The sequence below is a fragment of the Anopheles gambiae genome, chromosome 3 (assembly GCF_943734735.2).
Source record: "Anopheles gambiae chromosome 3, idAnoGambNW_F1_1, whole genome shotgun sequence".
NCBI lineage: Eukaryota > Metazoa > Arthropoda > Insecta > Diptera > Culicidae > Anopheles > Anopheles gambiae.
In genome coordinates this window covers 79,706,823-79,730,781 of record NC_064602.1, presented here as the reverse complement: position 1 = coordinate 79,730,781, position 23,959 = coordinate 79,706,823, and the positions used below count along the sequence as shown (strand labels likewise).

Genomic DNA, 23,959 nt, shown 5'->3' with positions numbered 1-23,959 from the left:
AATACGACATCAAATGAATTATTTCTAACTTTGTCACTATTTTTAAACGCAAAATAACGGCACTCCATTTCAAATTGGGGGCATGATCGTGTGTTATTTATTCATATTTGCATCCGTTCGCAACGGATACCTAACCGTAAGTTTAAATCTTTTCTCCAGCAGCAGCATTAGGTCGGTGTCATTCCGGTTGCATACATCTAGGCGCGCGCACACAGCTAGCCGCCCTACTCGGCCGCCTCTATATCATCGTGCAAGTCGCTCACGTCCTCCTTGTTCGTGAGCTTGTCCCGCAGCTCGACGCACTTCTCCGAATCGTCCCGGAACTCCTCCGGACAGGCTAGGGTAAACTGACGCCACAGGCAGAACACAAAGTCGAACCCTTCCGGGTTGCACTTTGCCTCGTCGCTCGGTACGAAGGCACCGTCCGTTAGCTCAACCTCATCGAAGCACTGCTGGATGAAGCCTTCCGCCAGCGGTACCTTCCACTCGATGGTGCTCATGTGCTCCAGCACTACCTTGGCGAGGTCGGTGTGCAGCAGTGCGCCGTTCTCGTCCGCAATGCCCTCCTTCTTGGCGATACACTCGGTGATGCAGTTCAGATGTTCTCGGTTTTTGATCAGCTCTTCATCTAGACGTCGCAGGCAAAGAAATCGATCGTTTTTCATACGAACAGACAAGAATGCTACTCTAACATCAGCAACTTACGAGTGGTTTCACCCAGACCAAGCTCCTCCATGCAGGCAGTCCGGACTTCAGCGAACTTGGCATGCACTTCACTCTTTTCGAATCCATCGTTACAACAGCGCATCGTGGCATCGCGCTTTATCCTCGGCGCAAATACCGATCGCTCAAATCGTCCTGCTGCGACACTGGCCACTACGAGCGCACCGACGAACAGAATCAACACCTTTCCCATCGTATGTCGGAACTTACTGAACGAGTATGGAAACACTGCAACTGTCCACCAGAACCTACTGGCAGTGCTTTTATACACGATGCAACCGGCCGATGCGGTCGATAAGAGTCAAGCTTGATCGTGGTGCTGATCGTACATTAATTGCCATCTCCGCAATGCAATGTCGCAGCGGTAATTTCGCTGACGATGAGTTTCTCACAATTGTTGTAAAGCGGTTGTAATCTGTTCAATACTCCACGTGTGAGAGGAAGGAAATGAAGTTTACTTCGTGTACAAACAAACTCTTTCCGATCTCCGCGATGAGACCCGGCCCCTGCCCCAAACCGTGGCGAGTCAAGTGAATCATATCTCCAGCGCTTGGAGAGAACCGTACATTTGTAGGTGAATTACCATTTTCTCTTACACAATAGTTCTGTTGACCTGTAGAATTAACACCGAGCACACAATCACGGCCGATCGCGAAGTCTGACCATGTCATTTGTTCAGTTACAGCCGTGCTTTCTTCCCGTTGCCAGTTTTGTAGACATAGGCATACATTGGTCGGTTTTCGGTAATTCTATGGATCATTGACCTGACCGTACGTAGCACGAATCAGCCAAAACAACAACAGCCACAGCAACGCAACCCGCCTAACTGGAAGGGCCAGTTTCTAATGGTACAAAAATAAGAGTCCTAGGAAAGTGATATTTATTTTCTGCACGCAGCCAGTCTGCCAAACAGACTGGGTCGCTGGATGGGGATCGATTGGTCCAGAACAGAGAGCATAGACGAATCTGCTGGATGAGCCGGTCATATGTGGCGAACGTTGTTGTGAGCTTTCCCAATCTTACGACCGGGATCTTACGCCCATCAATCATCAATCTTTGTTATGGGGTGGGCAAGAACAAAACTTTAGAATGGAGACAACAAACGAGCGCAAAAAAATGAAGCACGATTGAGTGCATTAAAAAGGGACTGAGTTCTAGAAGTATTTTCAGTGTTTAGGTATTTTTTTACAAAAAAATATAGTAAACATTGTATATATAATTATTTTTTTTACGATTCCTCCGCAGAAGTTCATAGAATAGGCATATTGTCTCAAATAATTTTAAAATCGTAGCACAATTTCATAATCACAAAATTAATTATTTGGGTTTTTATAATAACATCTCAAACGTGTTATTGCTTTATTAAATTCTTCCAAATTGTATCTATTTTATTGAACAATTGATGTTCTAATTAATGGTTTAATGGTAACTTGTGTTTCCTAATAAACAAACAAAAATACAAAAACTCTATATAAGGATCATCTCTAACATCTCTAATCCATAATTTCTAGTTATAGTTCAATAATCAACTATCAACTAACAATTGGAATATTGCTAAAAATGGATTAAATTAATTCATAACACTCGAGAAAATTGCAAAAGATGAGACGAGAATCTTAAGACAAACAGTCAAGTAGTCATGGGATAACTTGTAAAAGATCCTGTAATTATTGAATTTATTTTTACAGAAAGGTAACAACTCACTTAAACTACAACTTAAAATAAATCAATCTTAACAGTATTGTTGTTTAATTTTTACAAAACATAATGATTAGGTAACGCTACAAATATAACTTCTTTTCCTGCTTCCTGATAGCCTACAGTACAAAGCACTTGATCTCTGATCTCCGCACAAATCAATCAGAGCTTCTAACTAGATCTCTTACCTCGTTCATCAACACACTAAAAGATGCAGATCACCGGGAAGAACGCAAAGCATAATAATCTGCACAAACATAGACACGTCAAGGGGAGTGAGCGAAATAAAAATACATATCTTCCAGACACCTTCGCCGCTCTGTTTGCTTTTACCATTGCAGCCTTCCAGCGTATATAAAGCATCCCAAACATTCGAATGATCATCAAATTCAAACAAGCTCTAGAACGGAGCTGATCTTCTCGTTCTGCAAACAGTGTTTAGGTGATTGTTTACATCATGCTGAAGTTGGCACTTTTCGTCGGTTTGGTTGGGTGTGTGGTTGCGTACGATTTCCAGGATTCGTTCTACAGTAAGTGCTTGTTTTGATTCCGAATATTGAATGATCATTGCAAAAATATATTTATTTACCTTTGCAATAGATGAGGTCTTGATGGAAGATTTGCTGGACAATGCAGATGAGCCCGTCATGTTCGGTCGGTTCCGTCGCTCGGCGTCTGAAGTGCAGGATGATAAGTGCAAGCGCAAGTACAAATGCTGCAACGACGCCAACACGGAGAACATGGAAAAGATCCACGAAATCAAGAAGCAGTGCTTCATGGAGGTGCGCAACAAGAACAAGGCCGATGGAGGTAACCATGACGAAGCGGTTTTAGCTATTTGTTTTCCCAATACCAATTTCAAATCACTCTCTTCCCATAGCTTACGAACCGGTTGACTTCTTCTCGTGCGAACGGCTCAACAAAACCAAGATGGAAGTGATCTGCGCCATGGAGTGCGTCGGCCGCAAGAAGGAAGTCGTCAACGAGGACGGTACGCTGATCGAGCCGAAGCTGATGGAGTTTGTGAAGAGCAACTTTGCGGCGGACGACTGGCAGCAGCCGCTGCTGGCCGGACACATCGAAACCTGCGTCAAGGAGGCCAAGGACAAGGCGGCCAAAATGCCCCGGGAAGCGGGCCAGTGCAGTTCGGAAACGTCCAACTTTGGGTACTGCATGTGGCGTCAGATGGCGCTGGCCTGCCCGAAGGATAAGCAGGTGGCCAACAAGCGCTGTGATCGCATCCGCGAGAAGCTGGCCAACAATGAGCCGCTGCACTACTATAAGGCTGAGCTGGAGGATATGTAAGGAATTTGTGGGAATGCGTGATAAGACAAACACAAAATAGGACGCACTGGGTTATCGAAATAAAAGGCAATGATGCAAAAAGCATTCAAAACATGTGAGATTTCTTTATCATAAATTAGATAAGTCGTTTTATTGCAAATAATAAGTTTATTACGCTCGTTTTTCTAATTCAACCTATCGGACATAACACCCCCAACGCCCCAATAAAATTCGCTAATCCATGCCTAGGCTTTTGCGGAAAAGAAGTTCCAGGCTAGGCGCCCATCGCCTTACTGTCTCGCCAGCTTGATATCTACTCCCGAATAATCCCAAAAATGCGCCTCACGCCACGCAAAAACTGGCCATTGGTTGGTCGGCCTACACGTCACCCGCCATAGCGTTGTATCGGAATTCGGTCGAAATGCGGAACGCAATAGATAACTTGTAACAAATGCACGCGAAAGAGCTAGACCACCGATGAGTTCATAGGCGCTAAGCCTGGGGAACGCTGAATCGGAACTACACACACACGCAAAAACAATCCGATTCATTCAGTGGGGGTATACAACAGTAAGCCAAACTTACTACTCCTACCCATCCCGTTGTTATCTCGTTATGCGATGTTATTTTGGAGGTTTCGATGTTTTTCCCCTAATTTTTAATCAAGAGGAGGATCATCATTCGGTTTGACGAGTGATAAAATGGATACCAAATTCCAGTAGTTTATTTCTGTGACAAAGGGAAGGAATGATAACAAACTAACACATTACCACCACTCACGATATCCAATACAATATCGTATCGTACAATATTGTATTGGAGATGGCCAAAAACATTAGGTTCACTTAAAACTGTCCAGCACGGATACAAGTCCGTTTAGTTGAAAGGTGTCCGCGGGACTAGTTGTATCTTGAAAGAAGCATTTAAGTGATCTTGTAAAACTAGAAGTGAAGTGTTACTAGTGGAATAAAGAAACAAGCAAAAACTGTGAAGTGTAAACTACAATAAAAGCTCGTTTTAACGTGATCTTCAAGTGAACAATAGTTCCCAAAACAAAAGCCACACAATGTTTAAGCTTCTCCGACAACTCCCAGTGCGCCATCACTCCTCGAAAGACACGCTAACGCGTGTGGTGTCCCAATACGGCGTAGTAATTAAGCGAAGCTTCTCCAACGACCACGACCCAATCGTAGATCTGCCCGGGCTGGGAAAGCTCAAAGGTTCCTACACCAAAACTGCGTGGACGGGGGCTCCGGTCCAACAGTTCCTGAACGTACGATACGCCGAGCCCCCGGTCGGTAAGAACCGCTTCAAGGCACCGATCCCTGCCCAACCGTGGGAAGGCATCCAGGACGTATCGGTCCGGGGTCAGGGAGCACCGTGCTACGGTGATCTGAAGAAGCTACCGAAAGATCAACTAAAATCGTCCAACCTGGAAGATTGCATTAGTTTGTGCGTGTATACGAAGGATACTACCGCCAAGCGTCCGGTGGCGGTTTACATTCACGGCGGTGGTTTCTACAGTGGTAGTGCCGCCCAGCATCCACCGGAGTACTTGCTGGAGAAGGATATCGTGCTGGTAGTGCCACAGTATCGGCTCGGTGCGCTTGGGTTTATGTCCACCAAGACGGAGACGATTCCGGGCAATGCAGCCATTATGGATGTGCTGTTGGCGTTTGAGTGGGTTCAAAAGCACATCGAGCATTTCGGTGGCGATCCGTCGCAGGTGACGGCCATTGGACAGTCGGCCGGAGCGGGCATACTGTCTTCGTTACTGTTCAGTCCGGCCCTGAAGGAGTCGTACTTTCAAAAGATCATTCTCCACTCGGGAGCTGCTTTTGGCAGCTGGCAGTTCGATCATAATGGGGAGCGTAATGCACGAGACATTGCGCGGCGTGCTGGGTTCGATCCGAAAGCACCGCTGGAGCAGGTGGAGGAGTTCCTGCTGGAGGTGGACACGTACACGCTGCTGAAGGCGTTCATGCATCACAACGTGAGTGGTTTTTATTTTCTTATTTTGAGTGATTTTATTACAAAGTCCCCTTTTCGATGTCAGTGGCAAGGTCTTCACAAGGGAATCAACAACACCGGTGGTCGTATGACGATCGGGGGTCCATCACAGCTCTTCCCCAAAACACCGTACGAGGTGATGAAGGCCGGTGGTGGCAGGAAAAACATTCCCATGCTTACCGGTGTGGTGAAAGACGAGGGTACGTTTGCGCTGGTGGACGTGTTCACGATCTTGAGTGCGCTGAAGCTGCACGACAAGAAGGACTTCCTGCGGTACGATGTGATCGAGGACATTCAGCGAATTCTCGGTACGGTTGAGGTGTCGTGTTCGGTGACGCCACTCGCCGTGAAGAGTATGCTCGATATGGAGGCGGCTGCTAATGGGGACATCTTGAAGATGGTTCCAGGGCTGATCGATGTGAGTGATCGTAACGCTCGTAAAGCTTGCTCCGTTTATATGACAAAATTAACTCTTCCCTGTTCTTCAGCTCTGTGGAATGCATCTGATCAAGTCAAGCGTGCTGCGACTAGCACAGTACAACAGCCGCCACACGCCGGATCGAACGTTCGTGTACTCGTTCGACTACCGTGGTGAGCATACCCGGTTCGGCTACGATCAGGACATCAGTCACATCCCGTTCGATGGAGGTGTGCATCATACCAACGATCTGCTGTACCTTTTCCCTTACCCACCCACCGCTGCCCAGCTGAACGAACCGGACACAGCGATGGCAAAGAAGATGGTCGATCTGTGGTCGTCGTTCATAGTGGAGGGCGTTCCCAAGTCACGCGATCTTCCCCACTGGCCAGCGTTTAATCGTAAGTTTAGGCCGCCATACCTCTAACCACACTAACAACTCCTAATCCAAACCGGCTGTGACTTGCTCCGCTTGCAGAGATCTTCGGCCCGTACGTTCACCTTGACCGGGAGCTTACCATTGGCAACAACTTCCTGGACGAATTCACGGTCAACGCTGACGCGGCCCGGCGACAGCGGCAGCAGCAAAAAGAATCATCCGCACCCGCGGACCGCGGCGTCACAACACAGCAGCAGGACGAACTAATCCGGCGGAATCTTACCCAGCAGCAGCAGCGGGTGTAGTGTGACGGGGTTGTGTTAATCCAGTTTGGCAAGTCTTTCCGATAACAAGTAGAAACGACAGTACAAACAATACGGAAACCTGTGACGAGGTTTAGCTGGATACCAACAAAAACAAGTTATCTATTCTTAGATGGCAAAGGTATCATTTACCTGAAGCTGATAATGAAGATTATTTGATAACGGCAGTTCAACAAGGAACTTCTGTCATATTCGTACGCACTTTTTACCCCTAGGTAAGGTTTTTTTTATGGAGTTCGTTTCGTCAGATCCATGATTACTTGAAGTTGGATAAACATAGAATAATATGTAATAAAATACAGTAGTGATAAGTAATACAGACAATAACTAAAATAAAATAAGAAATAATTGAATTCCGTTGCTGTCTTTCCGTTCATCAATTTTCCATAAAATTCCATAAATATAGCTTCAGTTATTAAGTTAAGTTAATAATGGTCAAATGATTGGGCCTACCGATATCTACCTATCCAAATGTAAATAGTTCTTCAGCCAATTCTTCACCCGGTAGCAGTAATGCCGAAAAAGAAGTAGTCTATACAGTGATACCAAGGAATTGCCGGGACAAATTGTCTCAAGAGTGCTCCTGATAAAGGTCATGGTAGCAGTAATGCTGAAAAAGAAGTAGTCTCTTACAGTGATACCAAGGGATTACCGGGACAAAATGTCTCAATAGTGCTCCTATTAGAGGCCTTAGATGAGCTGACTAGTACCATCATGGGTACCATCCCAAAACATATATTTGGGAGTATTTTCGAAAACTCTTTTACATCTCACCGAGCCTTTAATTTACTGCAAAAACTTGATTCCAATTTTAATTCAAAATGATCAAGAGCTTCAAAATTGCACCAAACGAAGACATCAAACACCTCTTTGGTGAGCGCAGGCGTCACTCTACACTCTTCAATGTGAGAGAATATATGGTGCTATGCATCGTTTTAAAATCAAGGGTAATGAAACTCATATTTAAATAAATGTTCAATCAACCCGGAGAGCTTCCGTCTTAACCCGCGCATAGGTTTGAGAGTACGGAGCCATATTGAGCAAGCCGAGCTACATTAAGCGTGCGGAGCTGTATTGAGCGTGCGGAGCTACAATACGCTTACAAGTTACTAACTGGGCACACAGTACTGTATTGAAAGTACGATTAGAGTCCTCATTTCTCATTGAAAGATGAACAATAGAGAGATGATGCTCACTGAGTAAGGGAATGGATGAGCTAAAACTCAGCACAAAGAGCTTACATGATTATTTATACTGTTCACTCTTCACTGTTACTATGAATCACTCTGTTAGGACTCCCTGTTAACACTGATTCAGAATGTAAACTATCCGGAAAAGTGATCTCTAAATTTGAAATCGCTTTTCAAATCGAATTCAACTCACTTAAAAGAGTGCCTACACTCATATCTATTGAATAACTACTTGAAAAGAGCCTCTTTTCTCAACAGAATTTCTCTGATGAGTGTGACACATATCATCAGTTCTTTTACACACAACTGCTCCTAAACGATCTTCCCCAGACGGGGTGGCTTAGTTGTACACCGCCAAAGTACACTGTACCAAAGACCACGTACCTTAGAAAGAAAGAAGCCACTTGTCTGACCCAGTCGGCACCCAGGCTTTATTGTGCTGTTACCCAACACCCTGAAGCCACCGCCCATTGGATATCAATTTATCAGAAGAAAAAAGGTTCACACAGCCCGGAGACCGGAGACCAAGCAAACAAAAAAAAATCGCAAACCGTGCGTGCAAAACGAGCAACAAACCCCCCTTATCTTTTGGCACCGGCAAGCTAATCGTCTTAAGCTAATGCAGATTCGCGAAAAATTCGACGGCTGCACCGGCCTGCTTGAACAGAGGGGGAATTCGCAGGTCCGCTCAGTTTTGCAATGGCCATCAGCATCAGCAGAACGCTACTGCTCCGGTCGCATCGCCCGAGCAAGCTGCTGACCGTACTGTGCAGCTCCAGCAAGCGCTACTCCACGATGGCGGGTCCGGAATCGACCGACCTCAACCCCGTGGTCGAGCTGCCCGGGCTGGGGAAGCTGAAAGGCTCAACGACACGGGGCGCCTGGACGGGCGTAAACATCCTGCAGTTCCTGAACGTCCGCTACGCCGAACCGGCCACCGGTGAGCGACGGTTCAAACCGCCCGTCCCGGTACAGCCCTGGGACGGGGTGATGGATGTGTCCGAGCCGAAGCTCGGCTCGCCGGTGTACAAGCGCATGAAGCTGCTGACGGAGGAGCAGCGCGCCCAAAACCTGGAGGACTGTATCAATCTCAGCGTGTTTACGAAAGATTTGCGCGGCCGCAAACCGGTCATAGTGTACGTGCACGGCGGCGGGTTTTACGACGGTGCGATCTTTCACTACCCACCGAACTACATCATGGAGAAGGACGTGGTGCTGGTGGTGCCACAGTATCGGCTCGGTGCGCTTGGGTTTCTGTGCTCCAACACGAAGCAAATCCCGGGCAATGCGGGCGTGATGGATGTGGTGCTAGCGTTCGAGTGGGTGCAGAAGTACATCAGCCATTTCGGCGGTGACCCAGGGCAGGTGACGGCCATGGCACAGTCGTCCGGGGCGGCGATGGTTTCCAGCATGACGTACAGCCCGCTGGTCGATACGGAGCGGCTGTTTCAGCGGCTCATCCTGCAGTCGGGCAACTGCCACGGGTCGTGGGTGTGGGACCGTAGCCCGGAGCGGAACTGCCGCGACATTGCCGGCTTTGCCGGGTTCGATCGGAAGGCACCGCTCGACCAGGTGGAGCGCTTCCTGATGGAGCTGGACATTTTCAGCCTGATGAAAGCGTTCACCCAACATTATGTAAGTAAGAGGAAAAGGGACGATGATCGGGGGACACTGCATTAATGGATCTCCTTTACTGGCCACGCCGTAGCGCCTTCGCACCCCGAACGGTACCGACACGATCGGGGGCGCTCGTATGGTGTTCAACGACCCGAACGGGCTGTTCCCGGAAAACCCGTACTTCATCATGCGCAAGGGCGGGGGGCGCAAGAACATGCCGCTGCTGACCGGCGTCACCCGGCACGACGGCACGTTCGCGTTTCTGGAGGTGTTCAACATACTGCTGTTCAAGAAGCTGATCGGCGACCCGCACATCACGATCCACCGGATGGTGGACGAGGTCAACCAGGTGCTCGGTGTGGACGATCCGTCCTGCACGGTACGCACGCTCACGATGGCGCAGTTCTTCACGCACGAGCAGCTTGCGTCGGGCGATTTGCGCCAGCTGCTGGCCGGGTTTTGTGATGTAAGTACAAGCCTCGTGCTGAAAATAGTTAGAAAAAAAAAAAACATTAAATTAATTCGCAATAAATTCCCACAGCACACGGCGGACGTACTGATCAAGGGTCCGGTGTTGAAGATGGCCCAAAACAATGCGATGTACTTGCCGGACCAGACGTACCTGTACTCGTTCGACTATGCCGGCGAGCATACGCGCTTCGGGTACGGCGGCGACACGTCGGCCATCCCGTTCGATGGCGGCGTACATCACTCGAACGATCTGATGTACCTGTTCCCCTACCCGCCGAACGCCGCCCAGCTGAACGAGCGGGACACGGCGGTGGCGAAGCGCATGGTCGACCTGTGGACGTCCTTTGCCATCAGCGGCAAACCGGAAGCGAACGATGTACCCGCCTGGCCACCGCTGAATAGTAAGTTTAGACAGTGTTTTTCAAAATTATTTAAGTTAAGCGTTCAAAAACGTCTTTTTCTCTCTCTCTCCATTCCTCCACAGACGTTCTCGGACCGTATCTCAAGATTAACGAGCAGTTTACGATCGGGCAGGACTTTAGGGAGGAGTTTACCGTCGCGATCAAGAGCCCGGCCGAGATTCAGAAAAAGAAATCCCACCCAAAACCAGCGCAATAGGTGTGGATTGGGATTGGTGTTGGGATTGGTGCGTCACAAATGAGGGAATAAAGTGTGTGTGAATGGTTATTGTTTAAACTAGAGCTGATTTTCCCCTTTGCTAAGCGGGGGATGGTGCGCAGCATTTATTACACGTAATAGTGGCCGGCCTGTGCCAGCGTAACTCGTCACCGTTTTTCCCCCCATTCCGGTATTTGGTTAACTCAAAACAGCCCTCAAATAGGACCACAATACCCCTACACTTCGCTCCAAAAAAACAATTGAACTCATTTGGTACCGGGTGGGAAGGTGATCCCTTCCACATCCTTTTGCTGCTGCCTAGCGGCGTCTCAGCACCGGATTGGGATTGTCCTCCACGACTACCGTTTTGGTCATCACGTCGTAGATCGAGCGGTTCTGCCGGAAGCACAGCAGCAGCAGACACATCGGGAAGAAGAACGCTATCACGACGTTCTTCACCACGGCCCGGGCAAACGCACGGCCAAAGCTGGGCGTCGTGCCCGGGTAGAGCAGCGCCCGCAGCGGCACCTGATTGCTTAGCAGGCCGGGCTGCGGTTGCGGCTCGAGCACGGCCACCGATTCCGCGTACACGATCCGCAGCCCCATCAGCATCTTGCCGGGCGTCGCGCTGCCCGGTATGACCTGCACGTGGGCCGTCCACACGGCCTCGTAGATGCACACCGCGATCTTGATGCCGATCTCGAGAAAGATCAGCTCCGAGGTGAACGACAGCAGCTCGGTGTAGTCCTCCTCGAACGAGTTGCGAATCGCGTCCAGGTCCATGTACAGGCTGGGAGGAAGGTGGGTGGAGAAAACGTTGATAATTTTAAGATAAAATAAATTCCGCGCCCGGGTTGCGATACCGGGCAAAGGTCTGCCGATTGGTTTCGGTCTTGCGTCATCCGGCCTGCTACTTACAGATCGATTTCGAACGCATCTATAAACGCGAGCGTGGTCATTATCTTGAGGAGAAAGATTATCGCAATATCGATGGCTTCGGCGGCAAAGCGCTTCCACAGCGGGGCAATTACGTACTCGTATCCACCGTGACGGTTGATTGCTGCAGAGGGGTGAGCGGCACCACAGGGGAAGGATATCAAGCCAAAAACAAAAATCGATTTAATTACACTAATACTTAATACCCTTCCCGGTTCGATTCCACCCCTTACCATCATCCGGTCGGGTGGGATCGGTCGTTTCCGTACGCCCCCGGTTTCCGGCACCATTCGTGCCCTGTCCGGTACCGCTTCCGGGCGCCGACGTTCCCCCGCCGTTCGCCGCTGCTGTGCCCGCACCGCTCATAAACTGTCCCATCATGCCGGGTCCAGCCGCCTGCCCGTTGTTTAGCTGAAACAGCTGCGGATAGTTGTTCATCAGGTAGTAGGGGAAGTGGGCGTGCAGGTGGTTCTGCATTTCCGCATGGTACACCCATGTTCGCAGCAGCTCGAAGTAAATCTGTTTGGACGATTTGGTCAGATCCAGCTGCGGCCCACCGTCGACGGGACCGCTGTCTTGCTTCTCTTTGATTGTGTCCTGATTTTCGGCCATGGTGAGCGGGGTTGAAAAATGCAACGAAACGCGGGCGTGAAATTTGTGCCCTTTTAGATTTTTTTCCCGCACAAGCAAAACACGGACACGGCGAGGGTTTTGTTTTTGTTACGGCAATGTTTTTTTCCAGCGCACAAATCCAAACAACTGAGTCAGTGCAACTGTGACTGTGCACAGTGGGTGCCGCTGGCGGTCACGAACACGAACGCATTTAATATTGTGTAAATAAACAAATGATTTAAATTTTATTAAAAAATCGGCTTTTAATACCTATTTTTTATTTTTATGAAGTGTAATGATTAGAATTAATTTGAATTAATTCAAATCAACCGATGAACTCAAACTGAGCACAGTCCGAAGGCAGAAGAATAAAGGCAGAAGAAATAAACCGACACAGAAGAAGACTGAAGATGTTGCCGGTACGACGATCCGTAAACGAATGACGTTTATTGTTCATTGCCGCGCGCACGATGATCATGACAGCGGTCATGATCAAGTTTGACACACGAAGCACAGTGGCCGCATCGTGGTCATATGTCTAAGATATTACAGCTCGGCTATCCTGACCTAGGATTGACCTCAATTCTATTCTAATTAAAGCAATACGATGCTGTCTAGTAATACATCATGTTATATGTTATTAGACCATTTCCTAAGTTTGTCTACCTCTAAAACTCCGTCATAAGGCATCTGCGTGATCTGAAATCCATCAACATCTCTAATTACATAACGGTCGTGGGGAAGTACTTTATGAACTATATAAGGGCCGCGGAACTTGCAGACGAGTTTCTTATTTGCATTAGTGGAATCTGTGTATTTGATAGCTACCAGATCTCCTTCAGAGAAACTAGGGGCTGGCTTGGTTCTATTGGCTACGTATTGTTCGTTTCGATATTGTGAATATTCAATGTTAGATAACGCTTCAGAACGAAGAAGGTTTAAGTCACGGTTTGTTGTAACATGCTTATCATTAAGGAATTCATGTAATTCGTCTAAGATCTGGCCTCGTTGCTCAATGCCGAAAAGAAGAATCGAAGGAAGAAAGCTTGTGGAACTATGGACAGTATTGTTGAGGGCATGTTCAGCGGATCTCAAATGCGAACTCCAATCAGAATGGTCAGAAGAATTGCATAATTTGCTTAAAATGGGGCGAAGTACACGATTAACACGTTCCACCTGCCCGTTCGCTTGAGGGGAACCGGTTGCATTAAGAACATGAGTGATATCATTAGAATCAACAAACTCTTTGAATGCGGTTGAAGTAAAGCATGTTGCACGGTCACTTATAATTCGCTTCGGTCTGCTATAATATGACATATATTGAGTGAGAGCTTCACATACTTCATTAGTATTAGTTGTAGCGGTAGCGTATAATTTTGTAAATTTGGTGAAGGCATCTATGACAACCAATATATATTTCTTGCGAGATGTAATGTTGGGTAGGGGTCCTAAATGATCAATATGCAACGTGTCGAATGGTACGGGTGTCTTTGGAATACTGTACATATTTCGGTTGTTAGTTCTTGGAGGTGCTGAATAGACGATGCATTTTAAACAATTTTTAATGAAGTTCTCAACTCTTGGTTTCATATGAGGGAACCAATAGTGTTGGCTAATGGTTTGGCAAGTTTTGCTGATGGCAAGATGACCAATCTTTTCGTGATTGTGTCGGATAATATTGTCTACCATTTCTCGTGGCACATATAATTGAAGATGATTTGTGGAAGACTGACGATATACCAAACCATCTTGGAGGATAAATCCTTGAACAGAACCAGCTTCAAGTTTTTGTCGTAGGGTATTTATTAAGGGGTCTTGGGATTGAGCAATCTGAAGTTGAAAATCAAGATCTAAGTCGCTGATTGCTCCAACGGCTTCAGTTCGGCTTAGAGCGTCTACATGAGCCATAGAAGTTCCAGATCGGTAATGAATTGTGTAATCATAGTTTTCTAAAAACAAAGACCATCTTGCTATTTTAGCCGATGCATTCCTGTTTTTTAAGGTTTCGACCAATGAATTGCAGTCAGTAAAGATTTTTAAAGGCAACCCATGTACGTATACATGGAATCTTTTAAGTGCATAGATAACGGAAAGCGTCTCTAGCTCGTAGCTATGCAACTTTGCCTCTTCTTTTGATGTTGTCTTCGAGAAATAAGCTACAGGATGAAGTTTATTATCTTCTTGTTTCTGTAATAATACAGCACCAAAGCCGAACGAGCTGGCATCGCAATGAAGCTCAGTCTCCTTTTTGGGATCAAAAATAGCAAGGATAGGGGATTGAGTAAGTTTCTCTCGCAATGTTTCAAATGCTTCACAACAGCTTGTATCAAAGTTAAATAATTCATCTTTTTGAAGTAAGTTAGTGAGTGGTTTAGCAATGCAAGAAAACGAAGGGACAAAGCGTCGAAAATAAGAGAAGAGTCCTAAACATCTTCTGAGTTGTTTAACATTAATAGGCATCGGATAATTTCTAATGGCTTGAATGTGCCGATCACTAGGTCGAATACCGAAAGCATTTGCTTTGTATCCTAGATAGTCAAGTTCTTGATGCGCAAATTTACACTTGTCAACGCGAAGCTCAAGGCCACATTGTTTGATTCTCTCTAGAACTGCCTGAAGGGTTTTTAAGTGAGACTGAAAGTCCAAGGAGGCTATTATAATGTCGTCCAAGTAGACGACCACTTTTTCATCATCGATAAATTCACGAAGAATGGAGTTAATAAATCTCTGGAACTCAGAGGGGGCATTCTTAAGACCGAAGGGCATTTTGGTGTACTCGTACTGACCATCAGGGGTGACGAAAGAAGTGTAGGGAATGGAAGATTCTTCCATCCTTATCTGGTGGAAGCCACTTTTGAGATCTAGTAAACTGAAAAACTTTTTGTTGCTAAGATGCTCTAAACATGTTTCAATCAACGGTAGTGGGTAATTATCCCTCACAGTAATTTTGTTTAACGGTCGATAGTCCACGCACATTCGAACCTCTCCATTCTTCTTTCGCACGAGTACCAGAGCCGAAGCATAAGGAGAATTGCTAGGTCTTATAACCTTTTCTTTAAGTAAGTTTGAAACGATTTCCTTCACTTGATTACGTTCCCCGTATGATAATCTCCGAGGTTTTGTGAAAATAGGAGTTTGATTAGTTAGATTAATTTTCATACAGTGATTTGATAGTTCATTATTTTTAGAAGTATTATTTATATAAGAATTTTCAAAAATAGACAAAATGGTTGAAGTCTCTTCGAGGGATAGAGAAGGGCCAGTATCAAGTTTAAATTCAGATTCAAATGTATCAATAGCACAGATTTCACTAAAGGCATTATCTAATATACCAGATTTGCTAACGTTCCTTTTTTGTTCCTCTATAGTTTTTGTAGGGATAATGCAAGTTCGTTTAAGCGGGATGTGATCTTTGAAATACATAAGATGAACATTAAGTGCTGGAAGTAGATCCTTCCCTATGATTATTGGCCATGCCATAGATGTATGTGGCAGTATAACAAACATGTGATGGAGAATCGTCTCCCTGAATTGAATTCGGCAGTGTATTTGGCCACGAGTATAAAGATGCGAATTTCCTAAACCTTTGTAGTTGGAAGGAACTGGATCAGATAGCAGGCATAAAGGTACGATCTTCTCATTAATAAAGCTTACTGGGCTACCTGTATCAAATAAGGAATATTCTTTGACTGTCATGATTATATTCCCTGACTTAAGAAAAGAAGCACTCACCTCGTGCAATTCATTTAATGGCAGTGTTTCTGCATTATCGATATCAACGCGATTGGCCGCATCCGGATAAGCAGCAGCGCTGGTTTCAGCATTCGGACAGCTTTTATAGTTGTGTCCCAGCTGGAAGCAACGGAAACAAGCTCCTGGTGGGCGGCGTTGGCGTGTACAAGCACTCTGATGATGACCAAACTGAGAGCAATTGAAACAACGGACAGTTGTTGGTGTTGTTCCCCGATTAGTTGTAACCCGTTTGCGATCACTGGGAAAGGGCGTCTCGGATGATTTAGCAACATATCGTGGTCGAATCGCCTCGAACTTGTTCAAAAGTGGCTTCAAATCCTCCACTTTTTCGACCAGAAAACGCATTCCAGCGGTGTGGGACGGACTGCCAAGCCCTTCGAAGATGATGTTAATTAATTCAGGCTCAGGAACGGATGCGCGACTGGCGATTCGCTGCATATCTAATACGTAACGCAGGGCTGTCTCATGGGGCGAGAGACGACGGTTACGCAGCTGTCGGTAGACGCCTTCGGTCGTGGGTGTCACATAAAAGTTTGCAACCAGCTCGTCTTTTAATTGTTGCAGTGTTGAAGCACGAGAGGCTTTAGCGACCATAGCAGCAGATCCTTTCAGTAAACGGTACACGTAGAAGAATTTATCAGAATCTTGGACGCGGCACAGAGAAAAGTGATGATCTAGCTCGTCAAGCCATTCAATGATGCACTTTGATGCATCGTCTCCAGTAAAAGGCTCAATAATTCCATCTAGCTTCAAATCGCTTGCCGAAAATTTTCCCGATTGATATTCAAGGGTTTGGACCCTTTGGCGAAGCTCTAAAAGTTCCAAGCGTCGTCGCATTTCGTTGAGTTCATTTTCGTTGTCGGCGTTAGCAGGAAGCGAAGAAGAATTCTCATTGTTAAGCGCGATGGGAGCACAAGCTACGGAAGCACTCAAAATGGTGGCAGAATCGGTATCGTTGTCGCCTTTCAAAATGGTGGATGCGCAATTTGCCGCGACGGTAGCTACGGAGGTGGTGGTGGTGGCGGCTATGGCGGTGCTCGACGGGGGGCATATCTCACCTCGTGAGGTTGTTGCGACTGCTTCCGCTGATGTTAGTTGTAGAACGTTTTCAGAAAACATATTCCGAATTTGTGGAATAGAAGCCGTAACGGGGACTTCTATGCCCTTACTTTCAAGAGCACACAACATCTCATCTTTTGTAGGCATCGCGATGGCGGATCGTGGCGTCACCTCGCACACACATACACACGCACACACTTTTCGCTATACTTTTTATCGTGAGGGTGCAAACAGCAAAACAGGTGTAGTCGATAGGACGTATCCCACTTCTGAGATGTAATGATTAGAATTAATTTGAATTAATTCAAATCAACCGATGAACTCAAACTGAGCACAGTCCGAAGGCAGAAGAATAAAGGCAGAAGAAATAAACCGACACAGAAGAAGACTGAAGATGTTGCCGGTACGACGATCCGTAAACGAATGACGTTTATTGTTCATTGCCGCGCGCACGATGATCATGACAGCGGTCATGATCAAGTTTGACACACGAAGCACAGTGGCCGCATCGTGGTCATATGTCTAAGATATTACAGAAGGAAAAAGTAAAGGATACAATCATGCTGAGTGAAAATACGACATTATTTGAGAAAACAAACCGCATCAGAGTTTGAAATGTTTAAAGGAGCTTCTAAGCTGCTTAGGAGTGTATGGAAACCCAAATAGCCAGAATTGCTTAAGCAGCTCATTTTGGCACGCTAAAGATCGCTGCTCTAATTCGCATTTTGCAGTAGATAAACAGCATCAAAGTTCCAGGCGGTCCTTCTAAATAGCGCCTAAGCAGCTTCCTTAAGCTACGGTGCTGGGGAATATTTCTTTTTTTTGTGTTTTATTTTCAAGCAAGCGTCATCGATTAAATAAACAACAGGATTTGTTTTGTTTGTGTAAATGTGTATATTTTTAAACCCTTAATATTCATAAATTACACGAAACGTATCACAATTTACTGTACAATCACATCACTTCCTTCAAAATCCCTTCTTCAAAGAACTAATCTAACTTGTACAGCAGCAATGAGATGATTGGCGGCGTCTGTCTTTGACACTTTGACAAGACCCACCTTGTACCGATGTCATGCATTAAAAAGCTATGAAGTTCCACCAAGTTCGGTACACGTTCTTAACAAGCCTTAAAGTTCCATCATGAATCCTACACATAGTGTTAATCAGCCGCAAAGTTCCAAAGAGTACCATGTGCCTGTTAAAAAGCTTCATAGTTCCGCAAAGTGCCGTCTATCTCTTAATCAGCCACAAAGTACGACATTGGAACGATTTTTCGTTAAACAGCCCTAAATCAGCTATAAAGTACGAGCTGGCTATTTGGGAAGCTTTATATAGAATGTTGGGTGACAATGGTCGCATATGGGCGTCTGAATATACTAGTGGTGGGAGCTCGGATTCAGACCTACCCGATTCCGATTCCATGTTCAGAATCAATTCCGGAACCGTTTCCCGAGTCAATTCTGTAGCCGATTCCGGAGGTGACTCACGAGCCGATTCCACAGTTGACTCCAGTGTCGATATCGGAGTCGCCTCCGGAGTCGGCCTCAAAATCTATTCCGGGATCGGAGTTGGATCCAGAATCAGATTTGGCTCCGGAATAAAAATTGGCTCCTGAATAGAAATCAACCTGGAAATCGCAATTTGCACCGGTAATGGCATCAGAATTAACTTCAAAAATGAACCTTGCTCCAGAATGCGAATCATTTCTTGAATTGAAATAAGAAGTTTTAGAAGTAAAATCAGTCCATAATTGTCGATAAGAATGGATCGTTTACTAGCAAATTTGGATTCTTTGCGGCTATCAATATTTATCATCGTTGGACTCAAACGCCTATTCTTATGATGATGCCAAAACCGACTCCGTTTCTAAGCCGATTCCGACTCCGGCGCCGAATCCGGAGTCGATTCCAGAAACTATTTCCGAATCTACTATCCGGAATCAATTCCAAAAAACTTCGGAACTAGCCGGAACCGAGTCCGGCGAAAGCTTCATTTTCCCATCATTGAAATATACTAAAAATAGGTTGAATTAGACCGCCTCTAGAACTGGCCGATTAAAATTTCGGCCTTTCATCCCAATGTGTTAGACAAATACTCTACAAAAATCCATAAATAAAAGTGAATGAGAATAAATCGGTATTTAGCGATGGAGAAAAAGTGGGTTTTTTGCAGTGTTAGTATTAAACTTCACCCTCATTTATCCAAATTGTTAAAATTTTAGCATTTTTTGATTACAGGCGGTCCCCGAGATACACGGTACCTCTTATACGCGGATTCGGAGATACGCGGTTTTCTAATTTTGACAATTCTTTGAGCAAATTGTACTGATTTGACACGACAATTTTGAATTGCCAAATAATTTCCGTTTTGATCGAATGTTCAAAACTATTCCAAAAGCTTTGAAACTGTTATAATCTGTCAGAATCATATCAAATAATTCATAAAGTAACTAAAACCACCCCCTACTTGCGAAATTACACGAAAATCAGTGATATTTTAGCTGGAAATCACGAGATTCGACTTACGCGGAAATTCGAGATACGCGGTATTTTGCAGCCGTTTTCGGTCCCCATTAACCGTGTATCTCGGGGACCGCCTGTATTCTCTAAATCATTTCTTATTCCCGGGTTTGCTTTTTTATATGCATTTTTTAGCATCGCCCTATGGCGATCTCGAAGCGCATGGAACCGATTGTTTTGATGAAAACCGCAAACTATGCTGCTTGTACCGTGTAAACAGGCCTTTATCGCAATATTGCATGATCAAATTTAAATTACATGTATCTGCTCGACCAGCTCACAAATCTCTACCAAACTTCGTTTTTACGTGAAAAATATTTTTATCTACCAATTAAAATTAGCTAAAAATAAATTTATATCACAAAATGTCACTCTCACGACACCGTGGGGCGCGCCTTCCGTGCACCGTCAACACTGGAGAAAGCTGTCAAAAAAGTGTAATGTCACCAGATTTTTGTCGAAAGCAAAAGCAAATGCAAGTTTTTCCGACGACTCGCCAAAACCAATAGGAGCAGCAGCACGTACAGCAGCAGCAGCAGCAGCGGTAGAGCAGCAGCCGTGCCGTTAATTTTATTGATCCACCCCGAGTGACGCCCGTGCCGCAGCCGCTTCGGGAAAATCGGGTACCAGTGTAAGCTGCGGAAAGAAAAGCAGGCGCTGAATAGAGAAAACCCCGACCAGTCTGGGTGGATAGGGGAGGGGGGAGGTGGTCGTGATAGTTGTTCGCTCAAAGGCAAAAATCCTGGGCGTAACGGACCCGCCGGAGCTCGTTGAACTGTACACGCTTCGTCCGTCGTGCGTAACTGTGGTGGGGGGGGGGGGGGGAAAGGGTGTGAGTGTGTGTACGCGTGCCAGTGTGTATGTGCGTGTGTGGGGTTGTGGCCGCCAACAAAAAAAAAACGGTAAAACATACCCAATTTGAGGTGCCCACACCCCTTCCCAGCATGTAGCATGTGTCGGTGTGTGTGTGTTGCTGTGACGGGTCCGGAACTGGTGGTGCGGTCATCCCGACCCGTGGCCGACTTACTCATCACACTCCCAAGAAGTATCTGCGTGGCTGTTCCGTCACTTTACGTACACACATACACACTGGCACACACACACGCACAAGCGGGCGCGTACGCAATCGTGTCTCGGTTTTTGGGAGTGACACCGGAAGAGCGAAAGAGAGGGAACGCCGTGCTCCGTGTCAGCTGAAACTGATCTTTTCCTTTTCCCTTTTCCAGCTCCCCTCCCTTGACCGACCGAAACCCGCCGGAGAGGCCGCCGGAGCGCCAACGCAGCAGCAGCAGTAGTGACCAGTGAGTGCAAAGACCTGAGAGCGCCCGGAAAAAACGGCCAGCATTGGGGTGGGCATTTCACCCCGGTCGGAGTGCATCCTCAGGATTAGTTGGTCTTGTGTTCTGAGGGAAAAGAAAACGGGGTCACTTTGCATCCCGCGGCAATAGGCTTCAACTCCTTCCACATTGTGTTCCCTTTTTGGTGGACAGTGTGAACCAGCGGATGGTACTTTTCGTGCCATCGGAATAACCGTCGATCGTGTGTGTGTGTAGGTGTGAGTGTTTGTGTGTGTGCTCCAGTTCCAGTGGAAAGTGTCCGCATTGTGTGTTTGTGTGCTTGATCGCGTTGAGTTTTCCCCAGCTGCCCCTGTGGAAAACGCACAACAAGCAACCGTTTGGTGGCCTAAAGAAAGAAGAGCAGTGTGTGTGTGTGTCTGTGCCAGTGTCTACTGAGATTGGTGTTGTGTGTCTAGTGTGTGAGTGTGTGTTTGTGCGCTCCAAGTGTGTGAAACGGGAGCAGAAGCAATAGAAAGGAAAACACAGCGGAGGGCAAAGAAAGAGCAGTGAAGGAAAACCCTCCACAACATAACAGTCGTCGCCGCCAACACCACCCGTCACCCCACACGCTCCACACGATGTCGTCATCAGGCGATTTTGGAAATCCGCTGCGGAAGTTCAAGCTGGTGTTTCTCGGCGAACAGAGCGGTAAGTAAGCGGAATATGCAGCAACGGTGTGAAACCTTATACGAACCTACACAAACACGCCACACACAGACACCAGTACAGCAATATATTTTTTTCCCGTTTTCTTATTTCATGAGAATGTGAGAGAAGAATGAAAATCCGTTACCTTCTTTACTGTTTTTCGTTGTTGTTGTTCACCCCGCAAATCGTCCCAGAACAAGAGAAAGCTTCCGCTGGGAAATGGGGAACGCTTCTTAGCAACGGACTCCTGAGAGGACAGCCCCCGCTTCGGGATGGTTCGGGTCTTGTTTTGCCAACGTGTGGCGTGTGAACCTCACCTCCCCCGAGTGGGGAAACGGGGAGCCACTAATTAGGGCTTATTCAATCTGCAAAAGGCAAAAAAAAATGTTTCCATCCCTTCAAAAATACAAGACGCAGGTGGATGAAGCTGGAGGAAAAACCCCGTCCCCGATATCGCTCGATGTATGCTGCTGCCGGCTGCGCCTTTCAGCACGGCACACAAAAAGGAAAACGGCGCCACCACCGGCTCGATTGCGGGCGTTACTTTTGCAAATAGCCATACTACATTCCCCCTGAAACAAGTAGGCGAGATATGAAAGCTTTGCTGTCTGGGGAGCGAATAATGATAAACATCCACCGCGTGTGACCTCATCACTCTGATTGAGCCGAGCTTTGAAGGTGAACTCGGATTAGCTGAGGAGAAGTGCGAGATGAGCGCCCAACACGGCGGGGTGCACGAAAAAGAAAGCCCACTACAACCACCACCACCATCAAAACGTCCTGAGAATTAGATTTATTATTCATCATTGTGTCCGTACGCCACAAAGCGCAAAACCACAAAAAAAATCTAACGAGAGAGAGAGAGAGAGAGAATGAGAGAAAGCGCACACTTGTCTGGTTGGGAAAAAATGCCGTGGAAAAACGGTGGAAAACTCCAGAGCTGGAATGTTATTCTTTTTCCGTGCGGGGTGCTTCGTGTCTCCCCCAGACACACACACGTACAAAGAGAGAGAAAAACCTAATTCACTTATCACGCAGAAGAAAAGAACATCTGACGTGACCGTTCCCGTGACCGGTGGATGCTGTGGAAGGAGTCGCTTTTTTTGCCAATTTTTATCCCAAGCTCCCGTTTGGCCTCATGCAAAAGCGTGTGCTTTTATAAGCCGTGCTTTATTTATGTGCTGTTCGCCATAGCTTTTTGGATTGAATATATATATTTTGGATACTACGGGGCGTGCGTGTCCTTTCCGTTCGTTGAAGCAGAATGTTCTCGTCTCGTCTCCAGCAGAAGAAGGTATGAATCATTCCCGTCGTCTGTGCTGCGTCGTGACTTGTCTCGTGGGATTGTCACACGGCACATAAATGAGCTCAAACGAAGAGAGAAAGAGAGAGAAAGCGATGTAGAAGCGCCAGCATTTAACCATACCACAATGGAACGAATTCCGCAAAGAAACAGCCCCCAAAAACGCAGTGAAAAATTGCACCACGAATCAAGTCACCTTACAAATCACGGTTGGAGATCGGCCCTGAACTCGGGGACAAACACACATATATACACAAATTTTCTTTCATTCTGGGAGGACGGGGGGCTGATGGGCGCATAATCAAATTATGCGATACATCACATCCTCCCAGAGGCAGGGGTTGGTTTTCCTTCTTGACTTTGGTATTTGGTGCCTCTGCTTGCATGCACAAAATATGTGAAAACTCTATGTTCATGTGTGTGTCTATGTGTGTGTGTGATTGTATGTTTCTTTCCACTACTTTGTATGTATGATCTCACATTTTGTGTATTTTACCATTTTTTTCTTCTTTCTCTCTCTTTTTCATGATTCCCCATCGGCACGGATTTATGCGAAAAAAAAAAACGAACTCGATGATGATGATGCTCTATTCACGGTCTGCTGGTTGCATCCGTCGCTGTGTGCCCTCTCCAAACCACCAACTCTTTCACCCTCAACATGCACGCACACACATACAGTGGGCAAAACATCGCTAATCACCAGGTTTATGTACGACAGCTTCGACAACACATACCAGGTAAGTGCGTTTTTTTTTTGCGATGGGAATGTGGAAACACAGTGGATGAGAAGAAAGTGAAGATCGGTGCGTTGGATGGAAGGTCCAAAGAAGAAAGAAAAAAACCTGGGACATAAAGGTACTTCTTTCGGGGACCGTTTGAGGATGATGGAATGGAGGGATAATAGAATTACGCGTTCTGCCGGGCCTCTGATAACCCCACCCCACCCTCGAAGATCGGATAACCGTTGCCGTCGTCGTTGTGATTTATGCCAGCCAGGGGTTGTTGTGCGCTCTCCATCGAATATTGGCCGATTTCGATGATTTCGTAAGCGATGGTGGT

The 23,959-nt window shown here is 46.4% G+C and overlaps 7 protein-coding genes across 14 annotated transcripts in view; 5 read left to right on the top strand and 2 right to left on the bottom strand.

Moving 5' to 3' along the window:
- Positions 1 to 74: 74 nt before the first annotated feature.
- LOC1278329 (uncharacterized) lies at positions 75 to 1,054 on the bottom strand. Its single transcript, XM_317952.4, has 2 exons — positions 706 to 1,054; positions 75 to 628 (listed from the first exon to the last, which is right to left on the bottom strand). Exons 1-2 carry the CDS (start codon positions 914 to 916, stop codon positions 225 to 227), a joined length of 615 nt encoding a protein of 204 aa, XP_317952.4. The 5' UTR covers positions 917 to 1,054; the 3' UTR covers positions 75 to 224.
- Positions 1,055 to 2,790: 1,736 nt separating this feature from the next.
- LOC1278330 (uncharacterized) lies at positions 2,791 to 3,819 on the top strand. The gene is made up of 3 exons (XM_317953.3): positions 2,791 to 2,951; positions 3,022 to 3,231; positions 3,302 to 3,819. Exons 1-3 carry the CDS (start codon positions 2,879 to 2,881, stop codon positions 3,724 to 3,726), a joined length of 708 nt encoding a protein of 235 aa, XP_317953.3. The 5' UTR covers positions 2,791 to 2,878; the 3' UTR covers positions 3,727 to 3,819.
- A 952-nt stretch (positions 3,820 to 4,771) lies between these two features.
- LOC133393176 (carboxylesterase 3B-like) lies at positions 4,772 to 5,568 on the top strand. Its single transcript, XM_061656639.1, has 2 exons — positions 4,772 to 5,475; positions 5,538 to 5,568. The coding sequence occupies exons 1-2, from the start codon at positions 4,772 to 4,774 to the stop codon at positions 5,566 to 5,568; spliced, it is 735 nt and encodes a 244-aa protein (XP_061512623.1).
- Positions 5,569 to 6,296: 728 nt separating this feature from the next.
- On the top strand, positions 6,297 to 6,817 carry LOC1278331 (glutactin; the record flags this gene model as incomplete). The annotated part of the gene is made up of 2 exons (XM_317954.5): positions 6,297 to 6,534; positions 6,612 to 6,817. Coding segments are annotated over 2 exons (444 nt in total), but the record flags the coding sequence as incomplete, so codon positions are not given.
- Positions 6,818 to 8,724: 1,907 nt separating this feature from the next.
- On the top strand, positions 8,725 to 10,733 carry LOC3291301 (glutactin). The gene is made up of 4 exons (XM_554880.4): positions 8,725 to 9,660; positions 9,734 to 10,108; positions 10,184 to 10,514; positions 10,598 to 10,733. Exons 1-4 carry the CDS (start codon positions 8,725 to 8,727, stop codon positions 10,729 to 10,731), a joined length of 1,776 nt encoding a protein of 591 aa, XP_554880.4. The 3' UTR covers positions 10,732 to 10,733.
- Positions 10,734 to 10,797: 64 nt separating this feature from the next.
- On the bottom strand, positions 10,798 to 12,452 carry LOC1278332 (protein FAM8A1). Its single transcript, XM_317955.5, has 3 exons — positions 11,901 to 12,452; positions 11,650 to 11,791; positions 10,798 to 11,521 (listed from the first exon to the last, which is right to left on the bottom strand). The coding sequence occupies exons 1-3, from the start codon at positions 12,277 to 12,279 to the stop codon at positions 11,050 to 11,052; spliced, it is 993 nt and encodes a 330-aa protein (XP_317955.5). The 5' UTR covers positions 12,280 to 12,452; the 3' UTR covers positions 10,798 to 11,049.
- A 7,575-nt stretch (positions 12,453 to 20,027) lies between these two features.
- Positions 20,028 to 23,959, top strand: part of LOC4577653 (ras-related protein Rab6) — a 32,098-nt gene continuing 28,166 nt past the window's right edge. For 2 of the 8 annotated variants that reach the window (XM_061654405.1, XM_001238009.3), the window contains exons 1-3: positions 20,028 to 20,243; positions 20,839 to 21,597; positions 23,579 to 23,637. In XM_061654405.1, coding sequence (XP_061510389.1) covers positions 21,528 to 21,597; positions 23,579 to 23,637 — 129 coding nt within the window. In that variant the 5' untranslated portion in view covers positions 20,028 to 20,243; positions 20,839 to 21,527. Of the gene's footprint in view, positions 20,408 to 20,838; positions 21,598 to 23,578; positions 23,638 to 23,959 lie in introns of all 8 variants that reach the window. The other 6 variants (XM_061654402.1, XM_061654403.1, XM_061654408.1 and 3 more) reach the window with 6 other exon arrangements.

Bases quoted from the DNA above. Each gene is read 5' to 3' on its own strand.
- LOC1278332 (XM_317955.5), bottom strand. From the start codon at position 12,279: ATGGCCGAAAATCAGGACACAATCAAAGAGAAGCAAGACAGCGGTCCC. The intron at 11,792-11,900 runs GTAAGGGGTGGA...ACCCCTCTGCAG, and splicing joins TCCCACCCGACCGGATGATG to CAATCAACCGTCACGGTGGA. The intron at 11,522-11,649 runs GTAAGTAGCAGG...CCTTCCTCCCAG, and splicing joins GATGCGTTCGAAATCGATCT to CCTGTACATGGACCTGGACG.
- LOC1278329 (XM_317952.4), bottom strand. From the start codon at position 916: ATGGGAAAGGTGTTGATTCTGTTCGTCGGTGCGCTCGTAGTGGCCAGT. The intron at 629-705 runs GTAAGTTGCTGA...TGCGACGTCTAG, and splicing joins TGGTCTGGGTGAAACCACTC to ATGAAGAGCTGATCAAAAAC.
- LOC133393176 (XM_061656639.1), top strand. From the start codon at position 4,772: ATGTTTAAGCTTCTCCGACAACTCCCAGTGCGCCATCACTCCTCGAAA. The intron at 5,476-5,537 runs GTTACTGTTCAG...TCCACTCGGGAG, and splicing joins GGAGCGGGCATACTGTCTTC to CTGCTTTTGGCAGCTGGCAG.
- LOC1278330 (XM_317953.3), top strand. From the start codon at position 2,879: ATGCTGAAGTTGGCACTTTTCGTCGGTTTGGTTGGGTGTGTGGTTGCG. The intron at 2,952-3,021 runs GTAAGTGCTTGT...CCTTTGCAATAG, and splicing joins TTTCCAGGATTCGTTCTACA to ATGAGGTCTTGATGGAAGAT. The intron at 3,232-3,301 runs GTAACCATGACG...CTCTTCCCATAG, and splicing joins CAAGAACAAGGCCGATGGAG to CTTACGAACCGGTTGACTTC.
- LOC3291301 (XM_554880.4), top strand. From the start codon at position 8,725: ATGGCCATCAGCATCAGCAGAACGCTACTGCTCCGGTCGCATCGCCCG. The intron at 9,661-9,733 runs GTAAGTAAGAGG...GCCACGCCGTAG, and splicing joins AAGCGTTCACCCAACATTAT to CGCCTTCGCACCCCGAACGG. The intron at 10,515-10,597 runs GTAAGTTTAGAC...ATTCCTCCACAG, and splicing joins CGCCTGGCCACCGCTGAATA to ACGTTCTCGGACCGTATCTC.